At 37.9% G+C, this 27,665-nt stretch overlaps 1 protein-coding gene across 10 annotated transcripts in view; it reads right to left on the bottom strand.

Moving 5' to 3' along the window:
- The window catches only part of LOC126281239 (calnexin-like), a 65,887-nt gene that overhangs the window by 1,831 nt on the left and 36,391 nt on the right, over positions 1 to 27,665 (bottom strand). For 6 of the 10 annotated variants that reach the window (XM_049980012.1, XM_049980011.1, XM_049980013.1 and 3 more), the window contains exons 9-10: positions 21,322 to 21,447; positions 3,876 to 4,163 (exon numbers count right to left, since the gene is read on the bottom strand). In XM_049980012.1, the coding sequence (XP_049835969.1) occupies positions 3,876 to 4,163; positions 21,322 to 21,447 (414 nt within the window). Of the gene's footprint in view, positions 1 to 3,875; positions 4,164 to 21,321; positions 21,448 to 21,892; positions 22,019 to 27,665 lie in introns of all 10 variants that reach the window. The other 4 variants (XM_049980016.1, XM_049980017.1, XM_049980015.1 and 1 more) reach the window with 1 other exon arrangement.

Genomic DNA, 27,665 nt, shown 5'->3' with positions numbered 1-27,665 from the left:
CAGCCAGGCCAATTCACTGGTACAGTGTTTGTTCCCCAATGGTGATGCTGTGTTCTAACACGACAGAGCCACTGTTCACATGGTTACCTTTGTCCAGAACTGGTTTTGAGAGCCCTGCTCTGACCATAATCAGATCTCAATATTAATGGGCGTGTGTGGTCTCCTTTGGAGAGAAGGATGTGTGATCGCTATTCACCTCTACATTCTACATACATACTCAGCAAGCCACTGTACAGCGCATGACAGAGGTACCCTGTACCACAACTAGTCCTTTCTTTTCCCCTTTCCACTCACAGGTAGAGCAAGAGAAGAAAGACTGTCTGTATGCCTCTGTACCAGCCCTAATTTCTCCTATCTTATCTTTGCGGTCTATACACGAAATGTATGTTCGCAGCAGTAGGATCATTCTGCAGTCAGCTTCAAATGTCAGTTCTCTAAACTTTCTCAGTAATGATCTTTGAAATGTGTCTCTTCTTCCCTCCAGGGATTCCCAATTGAGCTCTCTAAGCATAGCAGTAACACTTGCATGCTGATCAAACCTACCGATAACAAATATAGTGGCTTGTCTCTGAATTGCTTTGATGTCTTCTTTCAATCCAACCATGTGCGGATCCCGAACACTCAAGCAGAACAGGTCACACTAGCTTCCTATATGTGGCCTCCTCTACAAATGAGCCACAATTTCCTAAAATTCTCCCAATAAGCCGAAGTCAACCATTCACCATCCCTGTCACAATCCTAACACACTCATTACATTTCATACTGCTTCACAACATTACACTCAGATATTTAATGACACAACTAATGCTGTACCCAAACATTACAGGTTTGTTTTTCCTACTCATCTGTATTATTTTTTTTTAGCTGCCATTCATCACTAAACTAGAAATTTTGTCTAGGTCATCTTATATCAACTTAAGAGCCATTTATCTGTGACACCTTCCTATACACCACAGCATCGTCAGTGAACAACTGCAGACTGCTGCCCACCCTGTCTGCCAGATCATTTATGTATACAGAGAATAGCAATGCTCTTATCGCACTTCCCTTGGGGACTCCTGATGTTACCCGATGAACACTTGCCGTCGAGGACAACATACTGGGTTCTATTACTTAAGAAGTCTTCAAGGCAGTCACATAGCTGGGAGCCTATTCTATATGCACATACCTTCATTAACAGTCTGCAGTGGAGTACCATATCTAATACTTTTCAGAAATCTAGAAATATGGGATCAGCTATAGTGACTCGAGAATTTTGGCGTAAATTCTAGACACTCGGCCATCCACCGTCTCGAAATATTTTAAAAGTAAGTAAGAGAGAGGAAATGTATCTACTGCAAAGCTGGTTTCTGTGCGCAGGTTGGAATTTTCTAATGAGAAGACAATAAGCGGGTCCGCCAAGCGTTTACAGCAAGAGCAAACGCTATGTGAGAGGACACAGAGTAATTAAATGCTATTCTTTGCTGTGTTAAGAAAAATACACCTGAGCTGAAATGAAAGTACAAGAGTACAGAGTTATTTCAAGTGAGACAGAGAGTAATTTTTTGGTTCCTAGAGGAACTCTCTCTCTCACTTGAAATAACTCTGTACTCTCATACTTTCATTTCAGCTCAGGTGTATTTTTCTTTCCACAAGTTTCATATAAGCATACAAACTCTCGCAAGTCAATTACACCAATACCCATTAGATACAGTTAAATATAATCACAATTGCCTGGTTGTAACAACCAAATAATTTATAGGCATCCCATGTGTCTTGCTTCGTTCAGAGCTAAGACATGAAGTAAGTTAAAAGTTAAACGTCTATAATCAAAAGTTTGTTTCTCCCCCCCCCCCCCCCCCCCAACAATAACATTAACTAACACAGTAAAGAATAGCATTTAATTACTCCGTGTCCTCTCACATAGCGTTTGCTCTTGCAGTAAACACTTGGCGGCATCATTCAACTGCCCTGCTTATCGTCTTCTCATTATTTCTTTGGTGAACAAGTTAGGGAGATTGACGCAGACGCATATCCAGAAGAGGATTGCCCAAACGTTTCAAGAAAGTCAACTACAGTGAGAGAAGTGCGAAGTTCGCAATCCAGATTTTCATCACTTCTCTTGTTGCCGAAACCGTTAGACAGCCTGTTGCTCTTCATCTACAGCTCGCACCATATTATGTGAGAAAAGAGCACGCTAGCTTTCGCACGAGTGATGCTTTTTAAAGCCATGCTAATTTGTGTACATGAACTTTTCGGTCTCTAGGAAATTTATTATATTTGAACTCAGAATATGCTCTAGAATTCTGCAACAAACCAATGTTAAGGATATTGATCTGTAATTCTGCGGGTGCATTCTTTTACCCCTCTTATATACAGGAGTCACCTCCCCTTTAATCCAGTCACTTGGCATTTTGTGTTGGACGAGAGATTCGTGATAAATGCAAGCTAAGTAAGGGGCCTATGATATAGAGTACTCTCTGTAACTGAACAGTGATTCCATCCGGACCTGGTGACTAATTTGCTTTCCAGTCCTTCAGTTATTTCTTTGAGCCAGGGATGCTTATTATTGTGTGATAGCAAAGCTCCTGCGTGAACGATTTCTTAAACCTGTTTAAAACTTCGGCCTTCCTTTTGCTATCTTTTAGTGCCAAACCAGACTGGTCAACAAGTCACTGAATTGGAGCCTTAAACCTGCTTAGTGATTTTACGTAGGACCAGATTGTTTTCAGGTGCTCCACCAGATCTTTAGCTAAGGTATGACGGTGATAGTTGTACCCTTCATGCACAAATTTTTTCACAGACGTACAAATCTCCACTAATCTTTGCCTGTCGTAATTTTTGCATCCTCTTTTGAACTGAGAGTCGAACAGCCTCTGCTTCCTCAGCATTTTTACTAAACCATGGTGGGTCTTTTCTGTCCTTAATCCACTTACAAGGCACATTGTTTTCCACAACACGCTTTACAATCTGTTTAAATTTTGCCCACGAGCCCTCTATGGCCATCATTTGGAAACTAAAAGATTGCAGTTCATTGTCAATGTGAGATGCTACCAACTGTTTATCTGCTCTTTCTAGGAGTTTATTTATCAATTCATTTCAGACCAATATTAGAGACTTATAACTGTGGTTGGTGTTTACTTATAATTGGTAACCCTCCTTGACCTCTTGACTGATTTATTAAATTTCGTAATTATGGTCCTATGACAAAGAGTAGCATGGAGAGCTGCATCAAATCAGTCTCAGGACTGAAGACCACAACAACAACAACAACAACAACAGTCCGATGACGACATCATGATCACTTATCCCTGTCTCTACACTGATACCATTGATAAGGTCTGGCCTGCTTGTAACTACAATGTCCAAGATACTTTCATTGCATGTTAGCTGCCAAACTAGCTGCTACAGATAGTTTTCAGAAAACTGTGATCAAAAGTACTTCACAAGCCCGTCTGTCTGTACCCCCCTGCAATGAATCCACAGACATCCAGTTTATATATCTCAATCATCATTATCTGAACTTGCTACTATAATGCAGAAAGAATGGACCTGTATTTATCTGTTCCATTCCAAGAAGACTTAAACACATCAGACATGGTAATGTGCTGTTTTAGGGGTTTCCACGTTTTTAGCCCCCCCCCAATATGTGTTGGTGAGATAACAGTTAAAAACACTGCACCTAAGTTTCTAAACTTAATTTTATTTGGCTGGTAGCTAAGATTTCAATTTTCTGCAGTATGAAGAGTAGAATATAATAAAAGTATAAAATTTTACCAGTTTTAGTGTTCAACATCGTAAATATAAACAGGCACATCAAAGTTAAAAGTCTTAGTAATGGTGGCATGATGCATGAACGTCTGGAATAGTTATAAGGAGAAACTATTAACACTTACCACTTCAGGTTCCGAAACTGATGCATGCTCAGGTTTAGAGTCTTCAGATCCTTTAGTTTTCTCCCCTTCATCCTGAACTCCAGAAGTTGCCACTTCTGGTTCTGGTTCTGCTGCTGCTGCTGATTTATCTTCTTCTTCTTCCTCTTCCTCTTCTGGAACCTCCAGATCACTCTTCGAAGTTGGAACAGTGTTTCTTGGTTTCAGTTCCTGTATTTCTTCTATGTTATCATCAGGAGATATGGCATCTGTCTTCTTTGCTTCAGCAGTACGCCTATGTTCATCACGTTCCTGGAAGTTACCATGGGAAGGCATAATTAAATAAATAGCAAACAAGTGTTGCCAATATGCACACTGTAACAACTGGAAATGAAGCTTTCACAATGAAATCTGTAATGTAACTATAAATTTACTGGTCAGCCCAGAAGAGCATACATTAGTAGGGCGATTTAATGCACACGTTTTATTGCTGAGCAAGAGCAGCACAGTAACAGTAAAACAAAATGGCAAATGACACTGTCTCAAAAATTAGAGCTGGAATGCAGAAATAAATTGGAGACTGGCACTAATACTTCTTCCAGAGAGCTAAAAAGAGGAAGAAGGAAAGTTAGGAAACATGGAAATCATTTGTGAATCATCTAATTCAGAAATTCATTTTATACAAGGGCACATGCCAATAACTTGTAACATACAGCCCATATATGCATTTAATGCAGCAAATATAGTTTTTAAAAGAATAAGGATTACCTTCACCCCTACATGTCTAAATTGTTTGTGGGAACTGCACCAACACAAATGCAGAACAAAAATTATCTAAAAGTTACGGGGCACACTAAGCATGACATAACAAACAATTACAATCATAAACTTATATTGGTATTTTTGCTTCAGGAGCACCTGGTCTCCTGTTAGCTCTATAACCTCCGTAACTGCTGAGAGGAGCTTTGAATTTTATATACAATTCAAAGTGAGTAGACCAATTACAACTGGCTACAAGTATTTAATGTAAAGCAGTACATCAATAAGACTAACAGAGAATTTGTAAAAGGGTGTGCTTACAATTATGTATATGACTCCTCCTGTTCACTTGGATAACAAAAGCAAAAATCCATTTTATGTCATACATTATCAAGTATATGCTCATTAAAAATGTGCTTTTTTTTTAGTTCTGGAATTATTTTTCACAAAACAGGCACATGCACAATGTCTTTCACTTAATCTGACAAAAAAGAAATCAACGGTAGTCAGGTACGGAGATCTAGATAGCCAAGAGCAGAACACAGCATTGTCTTGTCGTGAAAGAATGAACTGTTCACCTCCTGTAAAATTTATATTATGTACTAAGCCAATGCCTACTACAGTAGTACAGGTTTATATGCCAACTAGCTCTGCAGATGATGAAGAAATTCATGAAATGTATGATGAGATAAAAGAAATTATTCAGGTAGTGAAGGGAGACGAAAATTTAATAGTAATGGGTAACTGGAATTCGAGAGTAGGAAAAGGGAGAGAAGGAAATAATAGGTGAATATGGATTGGGGGTAACAAATGAAAGACGAAGCCATCTGGTAGAATTTTCTACAGAGCATATCTTATAAGGTTTCAGATAGATTATATAATGGTAAGACAGATTTAGGAACCAGGTTTTAAATTGTAAGACATTTCCAGGGGCAGATGTGGACTGTGACCACAATCTGTAGATGAAAACTGAAGAAACTGCAAAAAAAGGTGGGAATTTAAGGAGATGGGACCTGGATAAACTGACTAAACCAGAGGTTGTACAGAGGTTCAGGGGGAGCATAAGGGAACAATTGACAGGAATGGGAAAGAAATACAGTAGAAGAAGAATGGGTAACTCTGAGGGATAAAGTAGTGAAGGCAGCAGAGGATCAAGTAGAAATCCTTAGGTAACAGAAGAAATATTGAATTTAATTGATGAAAGGAGAAAATATAAAAATGCAGTAAATGAAGCAGGCAAAGAGGAATACAAACATCTCAAAAATGAGATCAACAGGAAGTGCAAAATGGCTAAGCAGGCATGGCTAGAGGACAAATGTAAGGATGTAGAGGCTTATCTCACTAGGGGTAAGATAGATACTGCCTACAGGAAAATTAAAGAGACCTTTGGAGAAAATGAATGAATATCAAAAGCTCAGGTGGAAACCCAGTTCTAAGCATAGAGGGGGAAGCAGAAAGGTGGAAGGAGTATATAGAGGGTCTATACAAGGGCGATGTACTTGAGAACAATATAATGGAAATGGAAGAGGATGTAGATGAAGATGAAATGGGAGATACGATACTGCGCGAAGAGTTTGACAGAGCACTGAAAGACCTGAGCCGAAACAAGGCCCCGGGAGTAGACAACATTCCATTAGAACTACTGATAGCCTTGGGAGAGCCAGTCCTGAAAAAACTCTACCATCTGATGAGCAAGATGTATGAGACAGGTGAAATACCCTCAGACTTCAAGAAGAATATAATAATTCCAATCCCAAAGAAAGCAGGTGTTGACAGATGTGAAAATTACCGAACTATCAGTTTAATAAATCACAGCTGCAAAATACTAATGCGAATTCTTTACAGACGAATGGAAAAACTGGTAGAAGCCAACCTAGGGGAAGGTCAGTTTGGAACACGTGAGGCAATACTGACCCTACGACTTATCTTAGACGCTAGATTAAGGAAGGGCAAACCTACGTTTCTAGCATCTGTAGACTTAGAGAAAGCTTTTGACAATGTTGATTGGAATACTCTCTTTCAAATTCTGAAGGTAGCAGGGGTAAAATACAGGGAGCGAAAGGCTATTTACTATTTGTACAGAAACCAGATGGCAGTTATTAGAGTCGAGGGGCTTGAAAGGGAAACAGTGGTTGGGAAGGGAGTGAGACAGAGTAGTAGCCGGTCCCCAGTGTTATTCAATCTGTATATTGAGCAAGCAGTAAAGGAAACAAAAGAAAAATTCGGAGTAGGTATTAAAATCCTTGGAGAAGAAATAAAAACTTTGAAGTTCGCCAATGATACTGTAATTCTGTCAGAGGCAGCAAAGGACCTGGAAGAGCAGTTGAACGGGATGGACAGTGTCTTGAAAGGAGGGTATAAGATGAACATCAACAAAAGCAAAATGAGGATAATGGAATGTAGTCGAATTAAGTCGGGTGATGCAGAGGGAATTAGATTAGGAAATGAGACACTTAAAGTAGTAAAGGAGTTTTGCTATTTGGAGAGCAAAGTAACTGATGATGGTCGAAGTAGAGAGGATATTAAATGATGACTGGCAATGGCAAGGAAAGCATTTCTGAAGAAGAGAAATTTGTAAATATCGAGTATAGATTTAAGCATCAGGAAGTCGTTTCTGAAAGTATTTGTATGGAGTGTAGCCATGTATGGAAGTGAAACATGGACGATAAATAGTTTGGACAGGAAGAGAATAGAAGCTTTTGAAATATGGTGCTACAGAATAATACTGAAGATTAAATGGGTAGATTACATAACTAATGAGGAGGTATTGAATAGAATTGGGGAGGAGTTTGTGGCACAACTTGACAAGAAGAAGGGACTGGTTGGTAGGATATGTTCTGAGGCATCAAGGGATCACAAATTTAGCATTGGAGGGCGGCATGGAGGGTAAAAATCGTAGAGGGAGACCAAGTGTGACACTCACAACACCTATTGGTGTTAAAAAATCAAAATAGCTCCCATGCCCTTGAAATATAAATTCAGAAAATGTTCAAGCCCCTCCACAAGTAGCAATTTACGAAATAGAAATAAGAGACAAATAGAGGGAAATCTATAGTAGAAAAATAATAGAAAAAGAAAAGAATTTTAATCATAAATTTTGGAAGCATGGGAGGGGGGAAAAACCGTTAAAAATGGTTCAATTATTAGTTATTCTTATATATGAGAAAATCAATATTATAGTCACAGAACGTAGGTCTTGAGCACCAAAGATAACATTTACTAAAGTATAAATAGACCTACAATGCAATTATGATACTCCAGTCTCTATCCTGTACTCTGTTCGAAGTCATTTAGGACCTACAGCTTTAGGAAGCAACAATAGGAGCTTTATTAAACCAAGGCACAAGAATAAATTGTGAAAATATTGTTTTTTTGGGAAGCATTAATTTCAGATCAGAATTAGAACTTTTGTCATATTAGAGGAACGGAGAGGTGATCAATGATCTCTCTGACTTTAATGTCACTTCGTGTGAAGATTAAAAAATATTTTACGGAATTAACGATTTTTGGACAGAGTCGCACTTTGTATTGTGATAGTGGAAAAGCTTTACTCCACGCGACTAGTAATCATAGTTCGTGACAGTTAATGGATATTAAACGGGAACAACCTTTTTATCGAAAGTGACAGAACATTGTTTAGTATCTCTGATATTGACAGGATTCCAGATTAGATACTTATTCAAATAACCACTTTGAATGCTATCGCGTGAATGAATTGATTTATTAATAACTATTGTTAAATAAAATAACGTGTTAACTTGAAACTGACTATTCGTCTTGATCTTTACTTTGATTTAGGTTCGTAAATAATTAGGTTACGTGATTTTCACCAAGAATAAACTGCAAACTACTAACTGAAACAAGTGAACGAGAATCTATTGAAAACACTAGTATTAAGTTACTTATGTTTTTTTTCCTTCAGAACTGGGAAGAAAATACGTGTAATGACTCACTGGGGTTATTTAAGAACTAGCTGGGATAAAACAAAACCCCTCAATACCAGTCAATGTATAGATAAATTAACATTCCTACTTTCATGCAAGAGGTCGCTACACAAGAGATGAATAAACTAAGCAGATTCAGAAGGATGTAGGTTGCAAAGTACTGGGCGATGAAGAAACTTGCACAGGATAGAGTAGCATGGAGAGCTGCATCAAACCAGTCTCAGGACTGAAGACCACAACAACAACACAATTTTATTAAAAAAGACCACAACAACAACAACACAATTTTATTTTCATCTTTCTTTTGAGAACACACCAAACTGATTTGTGGATTTTGTATATCCCTATTGGCTCTGTGTGTTTGCTTCTAAAGATTATGTTTTCTATAGACTATGTTTTTTGTACTGATACATATGTCCGCCAGGAACCTTCTGCAAACACTGTTGGCACCTGGAGGTGCTTGATGGTATCACTGACGAACCCTTTACAAAATGCCTTCTGCAAGGGATCCTACACTTTCACTTACAGCACAGAATGTTGCACATACATATCAGCACCTAACTAATGGCCACTAATTCAATAAACTTGTATAATGATCAAAATTTTTAAATTTCTTTTACATTCTCTGGCGTTCTTATCAATATGTTGCTATGCATTAAATAGTTGTAACCACTTTTAACTGCTACATTCATTTTCTATGGCATTGTATATTTTTGTCCTTACTACTGAACTAGGGACTAAAGATCAGAAACAGAGCAATTCTGAGTCTAACGTTCTGCCTGCACGCTTTCCAAACCAAGGCGCCATCGCTACATTACCACTAACTATAGATTAGCACTATCTATCACATTCCTGAATCTAAGCCACACCTGAAATTTTAACCTCAAAATTCAAGGGGATGGAAAAGTTTTAGACCACACTTCCAAATCGAAACAAAGTTGGTCCATTGTAACATGGAACACAATTTAGGTCAAATGGATGAAGAGACAGCTAAAGTAGTTTGGTTCGAGTTGTAAGCTTAACAGTTAAGCTTTTCCAAGTAGCCACTGCTATGTGTCACGTGCTCCGTCCGTATTTATATGGGTACCCTTCCTTTTTCACGTTCTTCGTCTAGTTTGAATCGATTGCTTATTTTGCTTTGATCTGATTAGGGCCACTCTCTTTGTTATAGGCGTTTACGTCACTCTAAGCTGAAAACGCATTATTGTTGTGTGTCATGCATTGTTTGTCGCATTCTGATAATGACTGTTTACGACCTGTTGCCGCTCGTGGCATGGCTTGCTTTTGTGCGTGCTACTGCGGCTTACAATAAAAACTGAGAGGAATGTTCCCATAGGCGAAACAAAAGCAAGAGACTGCCATTTGTTGTTACTTACACTGCTGCTTTCTTTGATAATGATAACAAGAACCAAATGATAGACTGCGTATGATACAAGATGCTCTGAATGAGAGTTTAGAGAACATTTTTCTCTGTTTGAAAATCTTTGCAGACGCCTCTTTAGTACATTACATTCTGCACAGAAATTAGAGACATTTTAGATTTACAAATCTAGTCAGTTGCCGTGATTAATTTATGACTGTACCACTATTCAGCGTAAGAATAATACAAATATAAACATGACATGATATGGCTGCAAAAACAGTGACTGGAGATTAAGTAATAAAAAAGAATGTATGGTTTCTATGGAATATTAGCTTTTACAAAAACTTTAAACAGCTTTTTTAAAATCAGTTTTTGTTTTTCTTCTTCTTTTGAGTATATACAACCTTTTAACAATTAAATGTTTCTGTTGAGAAGCTGCATTTTTTCCTCGGCCTCACACTGTTTTTGTTTTCTGAGAGTGTGGACAATATAACGTGGCACTCAGCCGCGTGAATACACAATCGAGAACTTTGACCGTCTGAGGGGTGAGAAGTGGTGTGGGAGAACAAACCTCACCCCTCTCTCGCTGGTCTACAACCATGTTCTATGTTTCTGACAGCAGAACAGACTCTCGGTCTTAGAGATCGCAGAAGCTATGCACAACTCAAGGCAAAATGTAGTTGGTAACAGCTACTGTCAATTTATTGCCGCAGTTTGGACATCAATGAAGTACTTCAGGCCCAATGACCATCAGTACATTTTGCAACCACAGTTCAAAACATTCTAGTCCCAATCTAAAAACTGCTATGTTTTTACTCATACTAGCATATAAAAATATGCATTTCTTTGCTATAAAATGCTATACCCAGATCAGAATTATAAAGTGACAGACAGCTAGTTGTTTACATGATTGCTACCATAGCAACATCAGAGTGTATACGTGGACAAAAAAAAGCCCGCATTTTTCACAGTTAAAAGTACATTTCCTCCCGGGTGAAAAACTACTTTTTCCTGTTAAGGTTAAGTGAGAGTATAATTTTCCTTGGAACTGTAAAACTTATCAGTCTTTTGAATGGTTATGGTTTTATACATGGGCGTAGAATTTCCCAGCACTTTAGAAAACGAAACTCAGGGAAGCAAAAACGTTTTGGGAAGATGTCTGACGTGCAGCAACATGTACACTGCATATTTTCATATTACGAAAATATAAATTCGAATTCCACCAAACACCGCATGTTACTTTCCAAAGCACTGAAATCGTGATTGCGATGCGCTTTTGTAAGCCAGCCATAGCTCACATAACGTGATCTCACCAGCCGATGACAGTGGATATTCAGAACATACAACACGTGATTGTAGTCGGCCAACTGCAACATCACTTTTAGGTAACACAAACACACAAATAGGGAAAGTTAATGGTTTAAATTAATATACGTAGTGTTGCTACAAGAAAAGAAAAGTTTTCACATATAATGTTTCCCCTTTTTGTGCGTGTTACACTGTAAGATACATGACACAAATGTGCCAATAAAATGTTTAAGAACTACATAATTGCTAGATCTTCAGGGCTTGAAATTATTCTAAATCATCATACTCAAAGAGCTGATTTTTAAATTAAGAGTCAAAAGCTCTGGGATTTATGAAATTCATCTTACATTCTCACACACAGTTCATCTTGCGTAAAAGGAAATTTACTTTGAAAGTAACGCTTTCCAAACCACCATTCGCAATATTTTCCAGCAACCTGTTAGAAATAGGTTCGTTTCAGCAATTGCCAGAAGGTGCCTGATAACAAGCGTCTTACATAATGCCATAAAAGAAAGAAGAGATTAGAGGATACTCTAAGAGCACGGGTATTTCGTGAACCATACTAAAATGCGTAATTCGCCTTAAAGTGCACATTCGTATGTCCAGATTCTTGGAGTACCAGTACTGTATTATCTCATGTTTGGTTCTTTATTATGGCATAATGCCATACGTTCTAGAAGATGAAAACGTGCACCTGAAATGAAGCGAACAGTTGAAACTAGCCAATAGTATGGAATTAAACACTCAGTTTCAAATAAATTGGCTGGTTCAGCGGACAAGATTAATAAAAACCAAATTTCTTTAGTAAATCGACAGAAATAACTTCATTGTTCTGCAATGTGATTAATGCTTGACTGTCAGAAAGGGGAAATAAAATAAAATCTGAAACTAATAACATATTTTAGTCTTCCATAATTATGTAATTCACTTGATGGCTCCCTGTCACAAAAATCAGTTTTGTTTTCATTTGACTTGAGAGCAATAAATGAAAAGGAAACAGCAAAATCACCAAACGTAAGCACAAATCACGTGAGACTACCCGCTTCCCCATTACAACTTAAGACTGCTCTGTAGATCTGCATCGGATCTACAATATTTCCAATCCGTGGCAATACTAGATAAAGCCCCCCCCCCCCCCCCCTACCCCTTCCAGCATTTGAAAGGTAGGACACCAAAAATTTTAAAAATCGACTTTTCAAAAAATGTCTATTTTGTAGCGCACATTTTTCTGAAGAGTCTGATACATAAAATATGTGTGTTTGAGGAAATGTAAGACATTGTTTGGTCTTAAATGTGCCAAAGTGCAGTCCCATGCCTCTTCACACAGCATTCTATCGTACGTCAATGTATTTCGTTCTTTGGAACTCAAATATGTAACATTTTGCAATGGGTGGCATCGAACTATATTCTGGATAGTGGAAATTAAAATTTCTTGTGGTGCCTCTTGCTCCTAATCAGCTGGTCTGACAACCTCACAATAAATACTGGATGGGATTAGTTGTAACTGGGAAAACGGTAACTCTTCAGAAAATGTGCACTCTTTATTGCCTATTAGCTAATAACTTTATGTTTTGTGTGACATAAAATTAAATATAGGATACATGAAACCAGTAAAGACAATACACAAACAAGACAGTACACATTTCTTCAATTCTTAAGTCCTTGCATTGTTTTTCTAACCTTAGTACAGCTTTACATGGTGTGCTTTCCTTTTGGGTAGGAATCTATTAACTCATCAAAGTTCGTCAAACGTTTTGCTACCTGAAAAAACCAAATGTTGTCTAATACTGAAAATGATACTAATATGAATAGAACCCAAGACTGGTGTGGTTTCTCGATCTGATTATGTGTATTTTGTCACGAGATAGGTCTGCCTAATATTGCAGCAATTTTAACACACATCGAATAAACGACACTGTTTTGGCACAAAGGGTCATTTTTATAACACGACAGAATATAATCACGAAGTACCAATATCAAATGCCTATTAGGCCTACTACAAGCAAAAAGTTTCATGTTAAGGAATAGTTTCACATTTCATTCATACGCTCTAGCTTATAAAGCAGTGTACAAAATTTTTATATAAATTTGGAGTCGTCATATTCTTCCACAATTTGTGTGATGTCCCCGTTTCTTCTCCTTCCTTGTTCTAACAATCTTGACATCACTAATTCTGTGATTATTCCTGCCAGGGTTACAACTTATTCTCCAGTTAACTTGACTAAACCTGCCACATTTACCGTTTCAGTTATCCCGTGTTTTTTCTCCGGTTAGCCGTTATTACGTGTTCGTACAATGCATTTTCCGCACTGCTCCCACAATAGAAATCTAGCGGCTGCTAGCCAGGGACTGTACAACTGGCCCTTACCAGTGTAGCATTCTGGCAAAAAAGAGGGAGAAGGTACTACTCATACGCGACTCAACTGCGCATGTGCGTGAACTCGCTCGCAACTGCTCAAGTGAATCTACTCTAAGCACTTGTGACGTCACACACATCGGAGGCAATTTGCTGTTATGAAGCATTGCATAGTCTTCCTAAAGCCATTAACAAATTTTGCTGTTGGCAGATGCTTGGGTGAGCACTGTGTTTTGTTGCTGTATATGGCGCATATCCTTAACAACTTTGTTTTATTTTTGTTTTTCCTCTCTTTCAAGTTTTATTGCTGCAGTATTATTCTGCAGTAGCGAAATACAGTAATATCCTTTGTTAGAGTATTGGTTCTTACCAGTCAATGTTACAAAAATTTAACTGAAAACTAAAACAATGGAAAATTCCCAGAATTGTAAAAAATCCCGAGTTTTTCCAGGTTTTGTCACAGATGAAAAAATTCTTGGATCTCCCGGTTGTCCCAGGTCGTATACACCTGGAACATCCAACCAGAGAACAAGCTTGATCGCATTGCCTGTTTGTTCACCATTGTCTTGTCACTGTATGGACGACAATTAGGGACACCTATATTATTGTAGTTATTTGTTTTCATAACCAGCTTTGTTTCTTTTTGCTAAATCTGTTTACAATACACAAAAGAATTAATGCAGCTATGTTGAAAGTGAGCAGCAAAGTGATAAGAGTATTAAGAACCTGCAAGGCAATCTCATTACTGCAGATCAACAGGAAACGTTGGATAGACTACAGAACTGAAATGCACAGCTGCTGCTGTTGCGGCTATTTTAGCGAACGGGTAACGGTGAACCGTGAACATTGCCCTTTTCCATGTCTAGTTGTCAGTCACTTTATTGTCATAATCAAGGTATAGGCCCCACAGCTGAGTCCTACGTAGTTATACGTAGCATGTATCTTAATATAGACCATTCAATGGATGGAGCTAACATGGCACCAGAGCACAAATTACGACCACACTGATATGTCGTTGCATTCACGCATTGGTGCACTCTTTATTTTGCAATTATTTTTGATGCAACAGTTTGTTTGGAAACACACTGCTATGAAGCACCAGGTATTAGGTAAATTCTCATTTTCGCATTTTCGCATTTTGAGATATCATTCGCATCTATCGCAAATGTGAATTTTTTAGTTCCCTATCAACCAGTCATAAACACTGTGAGACAGTGCTGTGCTTCACAGTGTAAAAGGGTATCATTTTAGCAAAGTAAAGCTGTTATCAATCAGAAGATCAGTTTCAACACCACAGTGCTTTACTAGGCATAGTCCTTCTTGTGGTTTGCCGTTGCCTTCCAGCGACCTTCAAACTCACTAGTCCACTCTTTTATCAAGGGACATACAGTTTTATGTGGACCTGAACCACAGTACAACTTCGGATTTTGCACATTAATAAACACTGCCTGATGTGAACGAAGTGATAAATGACAGATTAAAAATCCTACAACTGACCAAGGATCTAACACTAAAGCCTAGTTTACATAATGGCACTAGATTGCAGGCAACTGCGCTACCAGCCACTGCGCATACACGCTGCATGTCTGCGCAACTCATTGGTGAAACTGAACAGTTTCGGTGTGTTCCAACATTGGCAACACTAGTTGCATGAGTTTTGATGTTATGTGTGTTTGTGCAGAGTAGACAAACTGAAATATGAAGTGGGGAATGGAGAATAATGTTTGATTTTTGGTTATCTATGCTTTGCATAGGTGTGTGTGTGTGTGTGTGTGTGGGATTTCAGTGATGCTGATTACAAAAATAACAAACATATTGCTGCTCCAGAGACCTTCACGTGGGATCAGAACATAGATAGTTTGACAATATCTGAGCTGCAGGGCAAAATTCATTGAATTAGAAGCACATATACAAGAATATTGTTGACAGGAAGGAAGGCTACTCAAATCAAGAAGCTACATTCTTTATTCAATATTCTTCTATTTAAAATGTCACACAGTGTTCCTCATTCACATATATTTGAATTTTGAAATACTGCCTCTGTACAGATCTGTCAAGAGAGTAGTTTGCAAACCATTCTCTTCTTAATGCGGCCTGCTGCAAATAATTAATGCTGTTAATAATTATTATTGTTAACAATTATTGGTGTTAATGAAAAAGCATCATCACCAACTAAAAACCGCATCTTTTAGCATGCTGAGTGTTCTCAATTGTAATACATGCAATGTGATACATAATTTCAGTTCTGGCGACAGTGCTTCATGCATTACAATATCTTTATTCCTTATCGCATAAATAACTATTTAGAGGAAATGCAGTTCTGGTGACATTCTAAGATAATTAAAAGAGCTTCTTGGGTCTTCCATTACAAATTATTTCAGCAAGGATGCTGAGCAACCGAGTTGACCTCTTTTCTGCAACCAGTCATGAATCAAAACATGTTTCTTATTTTTTTCTTATGTAGCGATTCCACGCAACAAGCTTTAACTCCATCACAACTTGTGCGACATGCAGCTGCCAAAACTTTCATTTCAGAAACAACTAAGAAACCCACAAAACGACGAAACTGAAGTATATACTAGTTTCGCCGTGTCTACAGTCAAATATGAAACCATTTGCGTGCTACTCATTCCACGCAACGAGTGGCGCAACTAGGGTAGCGCACTTTTCCTTCAACTGGATCTTCTGGATCGCCCGCTCATCAAGATACATGAGGCAATCACAGGATGAGGCTGCATGATCACCATTACAAGTTATACAAGCGGGGAGGAGGAGAAGGAGGCGGGCAATCACCCCTCATGAACATCTCTACCACATGTAACCCATTTGGTCGTGTTCTGACAGGACACGTGAGTTGATTATAACACCAACACTGGTAGTAATGCAACCAGTTTGGAACGTGCAGTTGAACCATGATGACTTCATAACCTGCCTTAGTCTTCAATGAAGGCACTACTCGATCAAATGTAATAAAAAGAGTGTGTGTAGGTACTAAGCTTGCAATAACCTTTTTCATTACCCAACAGACCACAGTGACACCATGATCATATGACATAATTTTGGACTATCAAGGGAGCCAATTATAAATAACACCACACAAAGAGTTCAGCATATGATGGGCTTTGACATGAACAGGACAGCCATAGAGGAGCGAAGCTGTAAGTAGTTGTTGGGCTTGAAAAATCGCAATTAGTCTCCAGAAGCTAAGTACCATCACATAAGTGAGGGCAGAACACCAAAGAACTTCGTTCTATAATAGATTATATTATCATTAGGCAAACAAGTAGTTTCAAAGCAGTAGACGTCAGATCTTATAGAGGAGCCCAGAGTGGATCAGACCATTATCTAGTTACAATGAAGTCTTTCTGGCCATGGAAGAATGCAAGGAGTGGTACAAGTAACATAAATAAAACGAACCAGACTGAGAGAGATGAAAACTTGCCTTTTAATATTGACAGCCTACAAGACGAAAGTATCAAAACATACATTGCGGCCAGGATGGAAAGGAAACTGGTTGAATCATTTGAAGGAAGTACAGAGGAAATATGAGACTATATAAAAGCTAATGTGAAAATCGTAGCAACAGAGGTGTTGGGTAAAAAAGAGCATCCACGACCGTGCAGCAGAGTGGTGGTCAGAGGAACCAGAGGTCCTCGTTAGAGAAAAACAAAATGCATTCCTTCAGTGGTTGAATGATAAATCAGAAGAAACAAGATCAATATGCAATGAAAAGAAGAATGAAGTGATGAAAAAAATAAGGATGGCAAAAAATGAAGCATGGGGAAGAACATGTGCCAAGGTGAATAACAAATTAGGATTTGGGAAAGCAAAAGAAGCATGGTCAGTATTGAAAGGGCTTCGACAGGATACAAAAAGCAAAACTAATCTCCAACTGATAACACAAAAGGAATGGGAAGAGTATTTCCGAAAATTATTAAATGAGGACAGAGAAGAATATCTAGAAGAAGGAACAGGGGAAGATAAAGGACATGAAGATGATGAGATCCAGATTTTAGAAAGTGAAGTACTTAAGGCGTTGAGAACAGGAAAGAATGGTAAATCACCGGGACCAGGCAATATCAATCTGGAGTGTTTGAAATATGGTGGTGACAAAATTGTGAAACTGATAACACAGCTCTTCAACAAAATGATACATGGAGAGTCAACACCCAACGAGATGAAACTAGGTTACATTAATACAATATTTAAGAAAGGGGATCGCAAAATTTGTTCAAACTATCGAGGAATTTGTGTTACAAACACATTAATGAGAATTTTTGTGAAAGTAATTAAAAACAAACTGGAAAAAGATTTTAGAACCCAAGAAGAACAATGTGGATTCACAGCTGGGAGATCATGTGTAGACCATATTTTCACATTACGACAGATTTTGGAGAAACATAGGGCAAAAAACAAAAAATATAGGAGTAATTTTCATAGATCTAGAAAAAGCGTATAATACTGTTTCAAGAAAATTACTTTGGAGGGCACTATGTATGGCAAACATAAACCCTTCCTTGATTAAAATAATACAACAGATGTATAAAGATAACATTTGCCAAGTGAGAGTTGGTAATAAACTTTCACAGAAATTTAGAACAAGCAGAGGGCCTTTTACAGGGCTGTCCCATGGCACCATCATTATTTAAAATCTATATAGATATTTGCCTTAGAACATGGTCTCATAAATGTAATAGTATGGGATTAGAAATAAGAGATGGAGTTTACCTACATCATTTATTATTTGCTGATGAACAAGTATTCGTAGCAAAAGATGGGGAGAATGCTAACATGTGCAATCAACTAGCAATAGCATACAAAACTTGGGGTTTGAAGATTAATTACCAAAAACCAGAATACTTGACTAATGGTTCAGATGAGCTATACATTGAAGGAATGAAAATCAAAAAGATAAACACTTTCTGTTATTTGGGATCCATTTTAGAAATCAAGGGAAAATCAGAATCAGAAATCAATAAAAGAATTAGTAGTGGACGGAGGGTCATTGGGATGCTTAACTCAGTCTTATGGAGCAGGAATGTAATGAGCAGAACTAAAAAATTAATATACAAATCCATATTAGAGAGTGTGGTTCTGTATGGAACGGAGACCTGGACAATTAACATGAAGCACATTAAAAAATTACAAGCTCTAGAGATGGACTTTTGGAGAAGATCGGCAAGAATCTCCAGGATAGAAAAGATAAGGAACACCGAAGTAGTAAGGAGAGTGGAAATAAAAGAAAAAATATATGACGTAATGGATAAGAAGAAATTACAGTGGTACGGGCATGTACGACGGATGGAGAGAACCAGAATACCAAAATTGATACTGGAGTGGGAACCGGAGGGGAGAAGAAGAAGAAGACGACGACGCCCTATGACCACCTGGATCCAAAATGTTCCTTGAATGAGAGGTATCACTTCTTTAAACGCGTATTTCAGAGGAAAGATGTCCATGACAATAGTTGATAAGTGGTAAGCACACACAGCTGGGAGGTGTTTTAAATCATATGTGCTGATACCAGAGCTAACAACCCTGTGGCTGCAAGTGGATAGCAGTCAGATGACCCTACCTGCTGAGGTGGAGATGGGAGTTCCATGGAGCAGGTGGTGCAGATGAAAGAGCTCCATGAAATCAAAGAATGTTAAATGTCAAAGATAATAAATGTATTGTAATTGTTAAGTATCATGTTGACTCGGATATGTTATGTACGTAGTACAGAGGCAGTATATGATTTGGTAGCTGCCCTTGTTTATCATGCTTTGAGTTGTGACTTTTATGATAACAGAAGACAAAGAATTGAATCTCACTTCTTATTTACATGGTGGAGTGAATGAGAATGAGAAGTTAATTTTCGGCAGCTTTGTCCACAGCCTGTAAGGAGGCAAAATCTGCACCAAGTTGGAGGAAGAAGGCACTCAGATTCAAAACACAGAGTATCTGGAATCCAAATACTTAACAGTGACCGAATATTCTGTAAGCAACATTCATTTATATAAAAGGAGTGTTCAGGTGGCAACTTATTTAAGCATATGGTGCATGAGGTGAAATATAACAAACCACCACACAGCCCGAGCCAAACTGAAACACTTCACCTGAAAATGTTTACTGTAGTCTATCCGAAATCTTTCTCTACAATTTTTACTCCAATACTTTCCTCCATTGATAAATTGACTATTCTCTGACGCTTCAGTGCAAATCATATAAACTGATCCCTTATTTTAGTCAAGCTGTACCACAATCCCCCCCCCCCCCCCCCCCAGCTTGATTCAGTACTACTTCATTAGTTGTCTGAGCTTCTGTTCTCTTCTTGTCTGTACTATTCACTGTTATGCTTTCATGACATGTTACAAGGTAGGCACATCACAGTTTGAGCTTGGGCTGAAATAGGAAACAAAATTATGTTATGTCTATTTTCTTATGTGAACAGTCGGCTTTTGCTAATTCAAACCTACATAAATTCAACTAATTGTCGAGTCGCCAAATCTACAAACTTGTGTGTGTTCAGGTAAATTTGATAAACTGAAGTAGTTGTCATGGAGGACAGAAGTTAGTGGTTATCTAACAATCAATAACTAAAACTATTTCCTCAGTCAACTGCCCGTGACACTCCTTTGTTAACTCACCAATACATAATATGGAGTATAAACACTTTTTACGACTTCAAAGACATACACTTGTTTCTCTCTCACTGAAGAAAAGAAGGGTGCAAAAAATAAATAAATAAAAAATAATTTAAATTCAAAAATCTTCAGAAAGACACATGAAAATATAGACGGAAAAATTCTGTCACTTGGCAATTGCACAGTTCATTTATGTGAAACTTCATTTTTTTTCTTTTACATGGCATTTTGAACTGGTTTACCAGAATTTTAAAACTTTGTACTGGAAAAAGTTGTGATAATAGTGTTGGATAAAATTAAAGATGGTCACAGAGGTTCACCATAACAATTTTTGCAATGATGACCATTGGCTGATAAAGCATGGAATAACGTTACTCCGACTAACTATTTTCAAAACGTGGATTCAAGGAGCCACAGAATTAACAACAGGAGAGCATAGATATCAAAATGAATTTCCACACTACCTGGTATCTCCTTTTGACTATCTTGGTGGAGTATGAGGAGCACTGATTGATTTTGAAATTTTGCAGTTTGATGGTTCAAGAACATTTGCACACTCACTCATACATACATACACCCATGAGTGTTGCCTGTGCTCATCTCTGTGGAAAATACTTGTTACCATTGCACAGACTGACGCGTACATTGTTATAATTTACAGTATGCCTGTCAGCTTTCTCCTTTTTACTCTCTATTTATAAACACACAAAGAGCTATCAAAATTTTAAGTTTAAAGAAACATGAAAATTTAAATGCAAGATGCAGAAACAATATTTGATGTACAAAGTCCTTTTATAATTGAAAACAGAAATAGGCCTATATAAATTTCAATTATGATAGATGAAATATGAGACATACATTCATTCTACCACACCAATATTATTACGATTGCTTGAATACTACAAATTCTGGAAATACACAATACATATGATTTCCTTACATCATAATCAGAATTAGTAAAAACTAAATGATAATTATACTTGCCATTTATAGATCATTACATATGCTGATAAGATGCTAGTAATCACTTCAATAAAAACTAAGACACATAGTTGTTAGTTATCTATTGTAAAATCTACAAACCTACGACTCAGCAAGAAAATACGATACCAACCTTGCTTGAGGAACCGCAACAAAACACAATCACCAGAACTATGGGAAGTCCAATCACTACTACATACACAGCCCATAGCCATGGCTGTTCATTGGTGTATTTCACTAGCCGCATGAAGAGTGATTCCTGTGGGCAAATCAGGAGTAACTACAGGATGTCTAGCACTACAAAGCACACTGCATAATCACAACAGCCGCAGCTTTACAATTAAAGACCAATGCAAGTGTAACAACTTTACAAAAATGCCACAGATGCATATTTACTACATATTAATGCTACTGCACTTTGGATTTATAAAATTAAGTCATAAGGCCAATAAAAATTCAACAGTCTCCTATTATAGCACAATGCATCCACTAATAATTACATGTAGTACAGCATGTGTGTGCCTATAAAGGATTTTACTTCTTTAGTAATAGAAATTAAAAGTGGGTACTCCTTGTGTTTCTAAGTGATACTGCTTCGACTGTTTCACGTTCGTCTACGAAGTAATAGCCCTACACTATGCTGTATCTGTTTCTACAATACAGTATGGAAGAGACCTGTTCCAAACCCAGTTATCTTGTATTACCTCTGAAACACGTCTGCAGAGGTACCACACATATATTGCAATAGGTACAATGCAATAAAGAAAGTAGAGTGCCCACCAACCAGGCTTGTAGTTCATAGCACGCATTGCAGATTCCCACAAAGTTTCCTGTTCAATACAAAGAGAGGGCAGAGATGTCTTTATTTATTCAGTGAGCACATTAGTTGCTGCAAATTTCAGCAACAGCTAAAAGTAATACCTAAAATGTCACCATAGGATGCACAATCCATATTCTGTAAAAATTGCAAATGATTACTACATGTAATATGTGAAATTTCAATTTTGGACTGCCATCTTGTCAACTGAAAATTTTTCAATAATTTCATAGAACTACTTTTCAACCAATATGAATTATGATTGTATTACCATATCACTATAACGGCATTTGATTGTATATGTAATCTTACAAGAAACACTGTATGCTGTTTTGATGGCATGTTATGGATTCCTAGCAGAGTTGACAGTTCCATTTTACACACAGTACTTCAAAAACTGATCAATCCGTCTTCTTTGAATGCCTCCCAGCTGCGGTCTCGTGTGTATTCGCTACTTGGGAGTAGAGCCAGACTGAATTACTGTTGGTATCATGCCTCTGTTCAGAGCATTTTTACTCTAGCATCCCACTATGTCCATTGTCACTCATTTGTTTCGCAATGTTGGATGAAATATGTATCTCCTGTGTTCTTCAGCTTTGACAGATAAGATGCCAAATGAGGGTTTAATGAACTGAATGCCTGACCCTACATATTGCTGAAACTGAAACCTCCACTGCTCTTTATAACATTATTTCAGCTGATCCCTAATTTTGTTTTTCAGAAACTGTGTGCCTACACCATGAGACTGGTCTTTTATGTCATTTTGTGATGTTACTCCGAAAAGGGATTTGCTTGTCTGTTTGAGACTTGTGTATAACTGATCTTCCTTGCACCTCTCCTGCACTATTCTGTCTGAAATTTCTTGCATCTTATTTCAACTGTTCTGTTCTGACTCACAAATGGCATGACATGACATGATTGGCATAAATTGATGCATATACGCTGTTTTCAGCAGCGTAGATAGCCTTTAAGATTACTTCTTGGTGGGAGTGAAATACAGGGTGTCCAGCCAAGGAGTGTCTGATTTCAAAATTAAATATCTCAAAAACTAAGATTGATACACAAGTGCAACAAACAGTATGTTTATTGTGAAAGCTGTAAGAATTTTATACATAAATTACACAGTAATTTTGAAATAGTTCAAGAAGCTGCAAATAGATGATGGTATAATAACAATATGTGATTATACATAGTGTACTTCAGAGCAATCAGTTCCACTGCTGAAATGTGAAAGAAAGTTAGGGCACTGAAGGAAGAGGTTAAAATAATGTATTCCACCGAACAATGTGTTTTTCTGATACTGGCAGAACACAGGTGATAGCATGGACCTACTGTAACAAGGCACACTTTTTAAACACCATATAATGTTCCTTAAGGACCTGATGTCAAAACTATTTGCAAGCTCTTCACCAAATTCCAAGAAACAGGCAGCCTGGCTAATGATCTAGTGGGGAATGTTAGCCCAGCCAAACCACAGTTACTCATGAAAATATCGCCACTGTTTTTTAAATTATTCAACAAAATCTAAGAAAATCTGTGTGAAGACCACAGTTTCCATTCAAAAGCCTGTATATAAGATGTACCACACAGAGAAGACTTTGCGAGGTCGATTCTCAGAATGCCTGATAATGAAGGGTTTGACGTTGGCTTCATCTGGTTTATAAATGAAGCACACTTCCATCTGAGTGGAGCCTTGAATAAACAAAATTGGTGTGGTGATTTTGGGGTTTATAAAATCACCATTTGTGTGACACAAAACCACTATATTCTCCCAAAGTTACTGGTTGGGCTGCAATATGCAACAGAGGCACTATTGGCCCTTTTTCCATGCCAGAAATAATCATGATCACTAGTGTACATTACATTGCAATTTTAGAACAATTTGCTGCCCCACATCATCCAAGCACCTAGCAGTTCATTCATGCATGTGCCAAAACACATCACATTGAACAAGTGTTTTGCTTTCTTGATGAACACTTCGGGAATATAGTTTCTGCATTGGATTATGGCAAATTTGCTGGCACAAGAATGGATTGGCCACCATACTCATCTGATCTGATGCCTTGTGCTACTTTTTGTGGGGAACACTGAAAAACAATGTCTACCAGAACCATTCCAGCACAGAGGATGAGCTTGAATCGGTAATCTGTGTGGCCTCTGAATCCATTTCCACTGACACACTACAGGACATGATGACAAATTTTATTGTTCCTTTGCCTCACTCCCAACTGCAGATGGTGAACATTTAGAAACACTGCTTGCAGAGGAAGATTTTAACTATACTTGCTGATATTTTCCAAGCTACATAGGTTGCAACAGCGTCCGTTAGTAGATTTTGAACTATTTTCAAAGCAAATTTTTAGTTTCCCCAATAAACATACCTTTTTTATACTCTACTATCGATCCTAGTTTTCAATATATTTAAGTTTAAAATCATGGACTTACTTCATTGGACACCATGTCCACAGAATGCTGTTTTTCTGTAGAACTTACCATTTTTCCCCCAGATGTGCCATGCAGTAGGCTGAAGGGTTATCCTCAGTTTTTTTCCGTCTTTTTTTCCAATCCATTCTGCAAGGCATTTATGATTTTGTACTTCAATTAAAATAACTCTGTGACTGAAGTTTTAGAGAGTCAGTCACAGGGGCCAGCTGCCAGCCAATCACAGTTCTTTCTCAAGAGCTATATTCTCTCGATGGGTTGCCTGTTTTGTAGGCACCTACAGACTGCTGTGAAGTGTGGTTGTGTCCACTCCAACAACACTATCCAATGTCACTGTAATCTGTCAATCCCTATGTTATGTTATGTTATTCAAGTTACAGCCACAATGCTTGCTCTATTTGTTGATATGGGTACACTTTCAGAGAAATTTCTCTGTTCTTAGATGAGACACACTTTGTCTACCTGACTGTAAGTTCTAGGAATTATACAATTTCTTTGTAACAAATGATGATGCCTTGAGGTGTAGACATACAGACTTGTGTGCGTAGGTTTTCTACAGAAGCTGTAGCCAACACATCACTCGACTTTTACCTCAACTAAACACGAGGGAAGGTAGTTGGGCCTCCGTTTTATGGTCCATCATACATTTTACATCAGGATGGATAGAGTCAAGTTGTTTAGAGAAACTGTCCACTTTTTCCACTTTGTGTAAGCAGGTCACAAATTGCCATTTACATAAAGCCTTTGCCTCAAAATACTCCATGTATAGGTTTGCCACAACAGGTTGAGGCACATTCCCTCTTATCATCCCAATGATTTATAAAACAGGAAATTGCCAACTGTAAAAGTGTGTGTGAAATAAAGAAAAACAATAATGAAACTTCTATTAATTGAAAGACCAAATTAAAACCAATCTCAATAAATGTATCCTGGAGCCATGATTAACTGTGTGTGCATAGAAAATCAATGGAGTGTCAACACTTCTCCACATCCACTGCAAATGTGCCTTATTATTTTGCCAGCTATTAAATGTATTAATATTAGTAGCTTACGATTATAAAAAAAAAACGTCTTTATGGAGTTGACATAAAAGTTTCCTGAGTATGTTACTGCATCATAATGTAAAGAGGTATAATGGAGAAACTAGTGTTTTGACAAGGGTTACAATGGCTCCTCCTGAGTCTACTGGTGTGTTTTAGCTGTGCAGGGTCATTTATATTTTATCATTACTGCTCACTGAATATGAAATTACACCACAATTTTAAGACATTGTTATAATTGGTCTTTTAATGTGGAAGGAGTGGGAACTTTATTATAATAGGTTACTATAGTGGAGGGAGTGGGGGATCTGCTGTTAAATACTGCTTCTTGCATTGTGTGTCATAATTGGTGGTCATTGGCAAATGAGGTGTGTGCATATATGCTAGACACAGGCCATGCAGCAACAGTTACTCAACGAGAGCAATCGGGTCTCGTGTTATTGATACAGCCTATTAACTCTGAGGGCTGGCAGCCAGGGTGGGGCCAGCCCGAGCCCATCCCGTCTTTTTGTGATGTTGGTTGCTTTAGAATTTTAGTGGCTTCTCTGATCTTGTGTTTTAGCAAATCTGGCTGCTTGTCAAGTACACAGGTAATTTTTCCCCTCGTTACAGTCTTGCTGGTGTTTGGCCACTCCAAATTTACTGTGTTGCCCTAGAGAAATGTAGTGTTCATGTTCCTATATATGTATTGTTGTTTGCCTGCTGGTCTCACCAATTTATAATTCTCCAAACTGACATTTCACCTCCTACACACCTGCAGCAATGTGTGAAGCATCTACAGTGAAACCTCAAATTAACAAACCCCCTTTTAACGAATATTTCCGTAAGTCACAGTAAAACTCTCATAAGAACAATGTTATTTCTCCCCATTTTTAACAAACCCCGTTTTAAGAAAAAGTCCACTTTTAAGGGATAAACACGAAACATTTTGCAAATTGAAATCCAGTTTTTATGTAATTCCTAACATGTGAAGATAACATAATTTCTGAAGAATGTAAATGTTGTGTTTCTTCCTACAAGCTGCACAAGTCATCTGCTGCAGCCTCTGGACTTAGGTATAATACACTCTGTTAAAGAAAAGTACTGAGCAGCAGTCAAAGTGCATTTCATTTTTTGAGACGCAGAAAGTGATGAGATTCAGCCTTGTACAGGCTATGCACATGTTTGTTGCTGCCTGGAATTCTATAATACAACAGACTATATTACGCTGTTTCACAGAGTGTGACTGTGGTACATCTGTTGCTGCTGGAGATGACACTGGTCCAGAAGATTGGTGTAGCAATACTGATCTTTCTGAAAATGCAACATCCCAGGACATTGTTGTAATGCTACTGCCCTGACTTCCATACCTGAGACTGATGGTAGTGAAACACTTATGAAGGAATACAGGTAGGAGCTGCCAGTGACAATGAGAAAGAACAATGAAAAAAGGAGGGCACTGCATCAAGTTTTGCTGCTGCTGCTGCGCAAGGAACTCATACAGTCAGGAATTTGTTTTCCTGTTATGAATCAATTCTAACTTATATCAACCAGCTGGAGCAAAATCTTCTTTCACTGCAATATGATGAAGCGCAAAACAAGAATTCTTGATTTTAAAAAAAGGACGTGTTCTGTGAAAAGTGTAATAACTGCAAATTTACTGCATTAATTTGTGACACAGGATATTGGAAATTTTGTAATTAAATAGCAGTTATACCACTTTAAAATGCTTGCATTACGATTTTGGATAACTCTTTCTATGTACTCTGGCAATGCTCCTATTTGCAGAAAAACACCCGTCTGCAGAAAAACACCTGTCTGCAGAAAAATCCTAATCACGGAAAAAATACTTTGTTCTCCAGAGATTCATTAAAAAGAGGTTTTACTGTACCTCGTCCCTGGTGGAGACTAGCACATCCTGGATCTTGTGGCTACTGTGGAGGACAGGCTGGACACCAACCCAGCAGAGGTTTTTACCAATCTGGTCAGCGCCATTTTTTCACATAGAGTAAACATGCTGCTGGCTGCTGCTTGTCGATTTCTTGCCTATCGTGCTTTCTTTTTGTTCATTGCCATGGCTTTGTGGATCAATTTATGGTTGAAACCATATGCCGAAAATGCTGAATACAGCCTTATGACTTACGTTGTGAGTATCACTTAGGCATTGCACACAGATAGCCAAAGAACAGATAACCGAGT

Source organism: Schistocerca gregaria, chromosome 7 (genome assembly GCF_023897955.1).
Source record: "Schistocerca gregaria isolate iqSchGreg1 chromosome 7, iqSchGreg1.2, whole genome shotgun sequence".
NCBI lineage: Eukaryota > Metazoa > Arthropoda > Insecta > Orthoptera > Acrididae > Schistocerca > Schistocerca gregaria.
The sequence above is the reverse complement of the archived record's forward strand: the minus strand, read 5'-3'. Positions and strand labels throughout refer to the sequence as shown.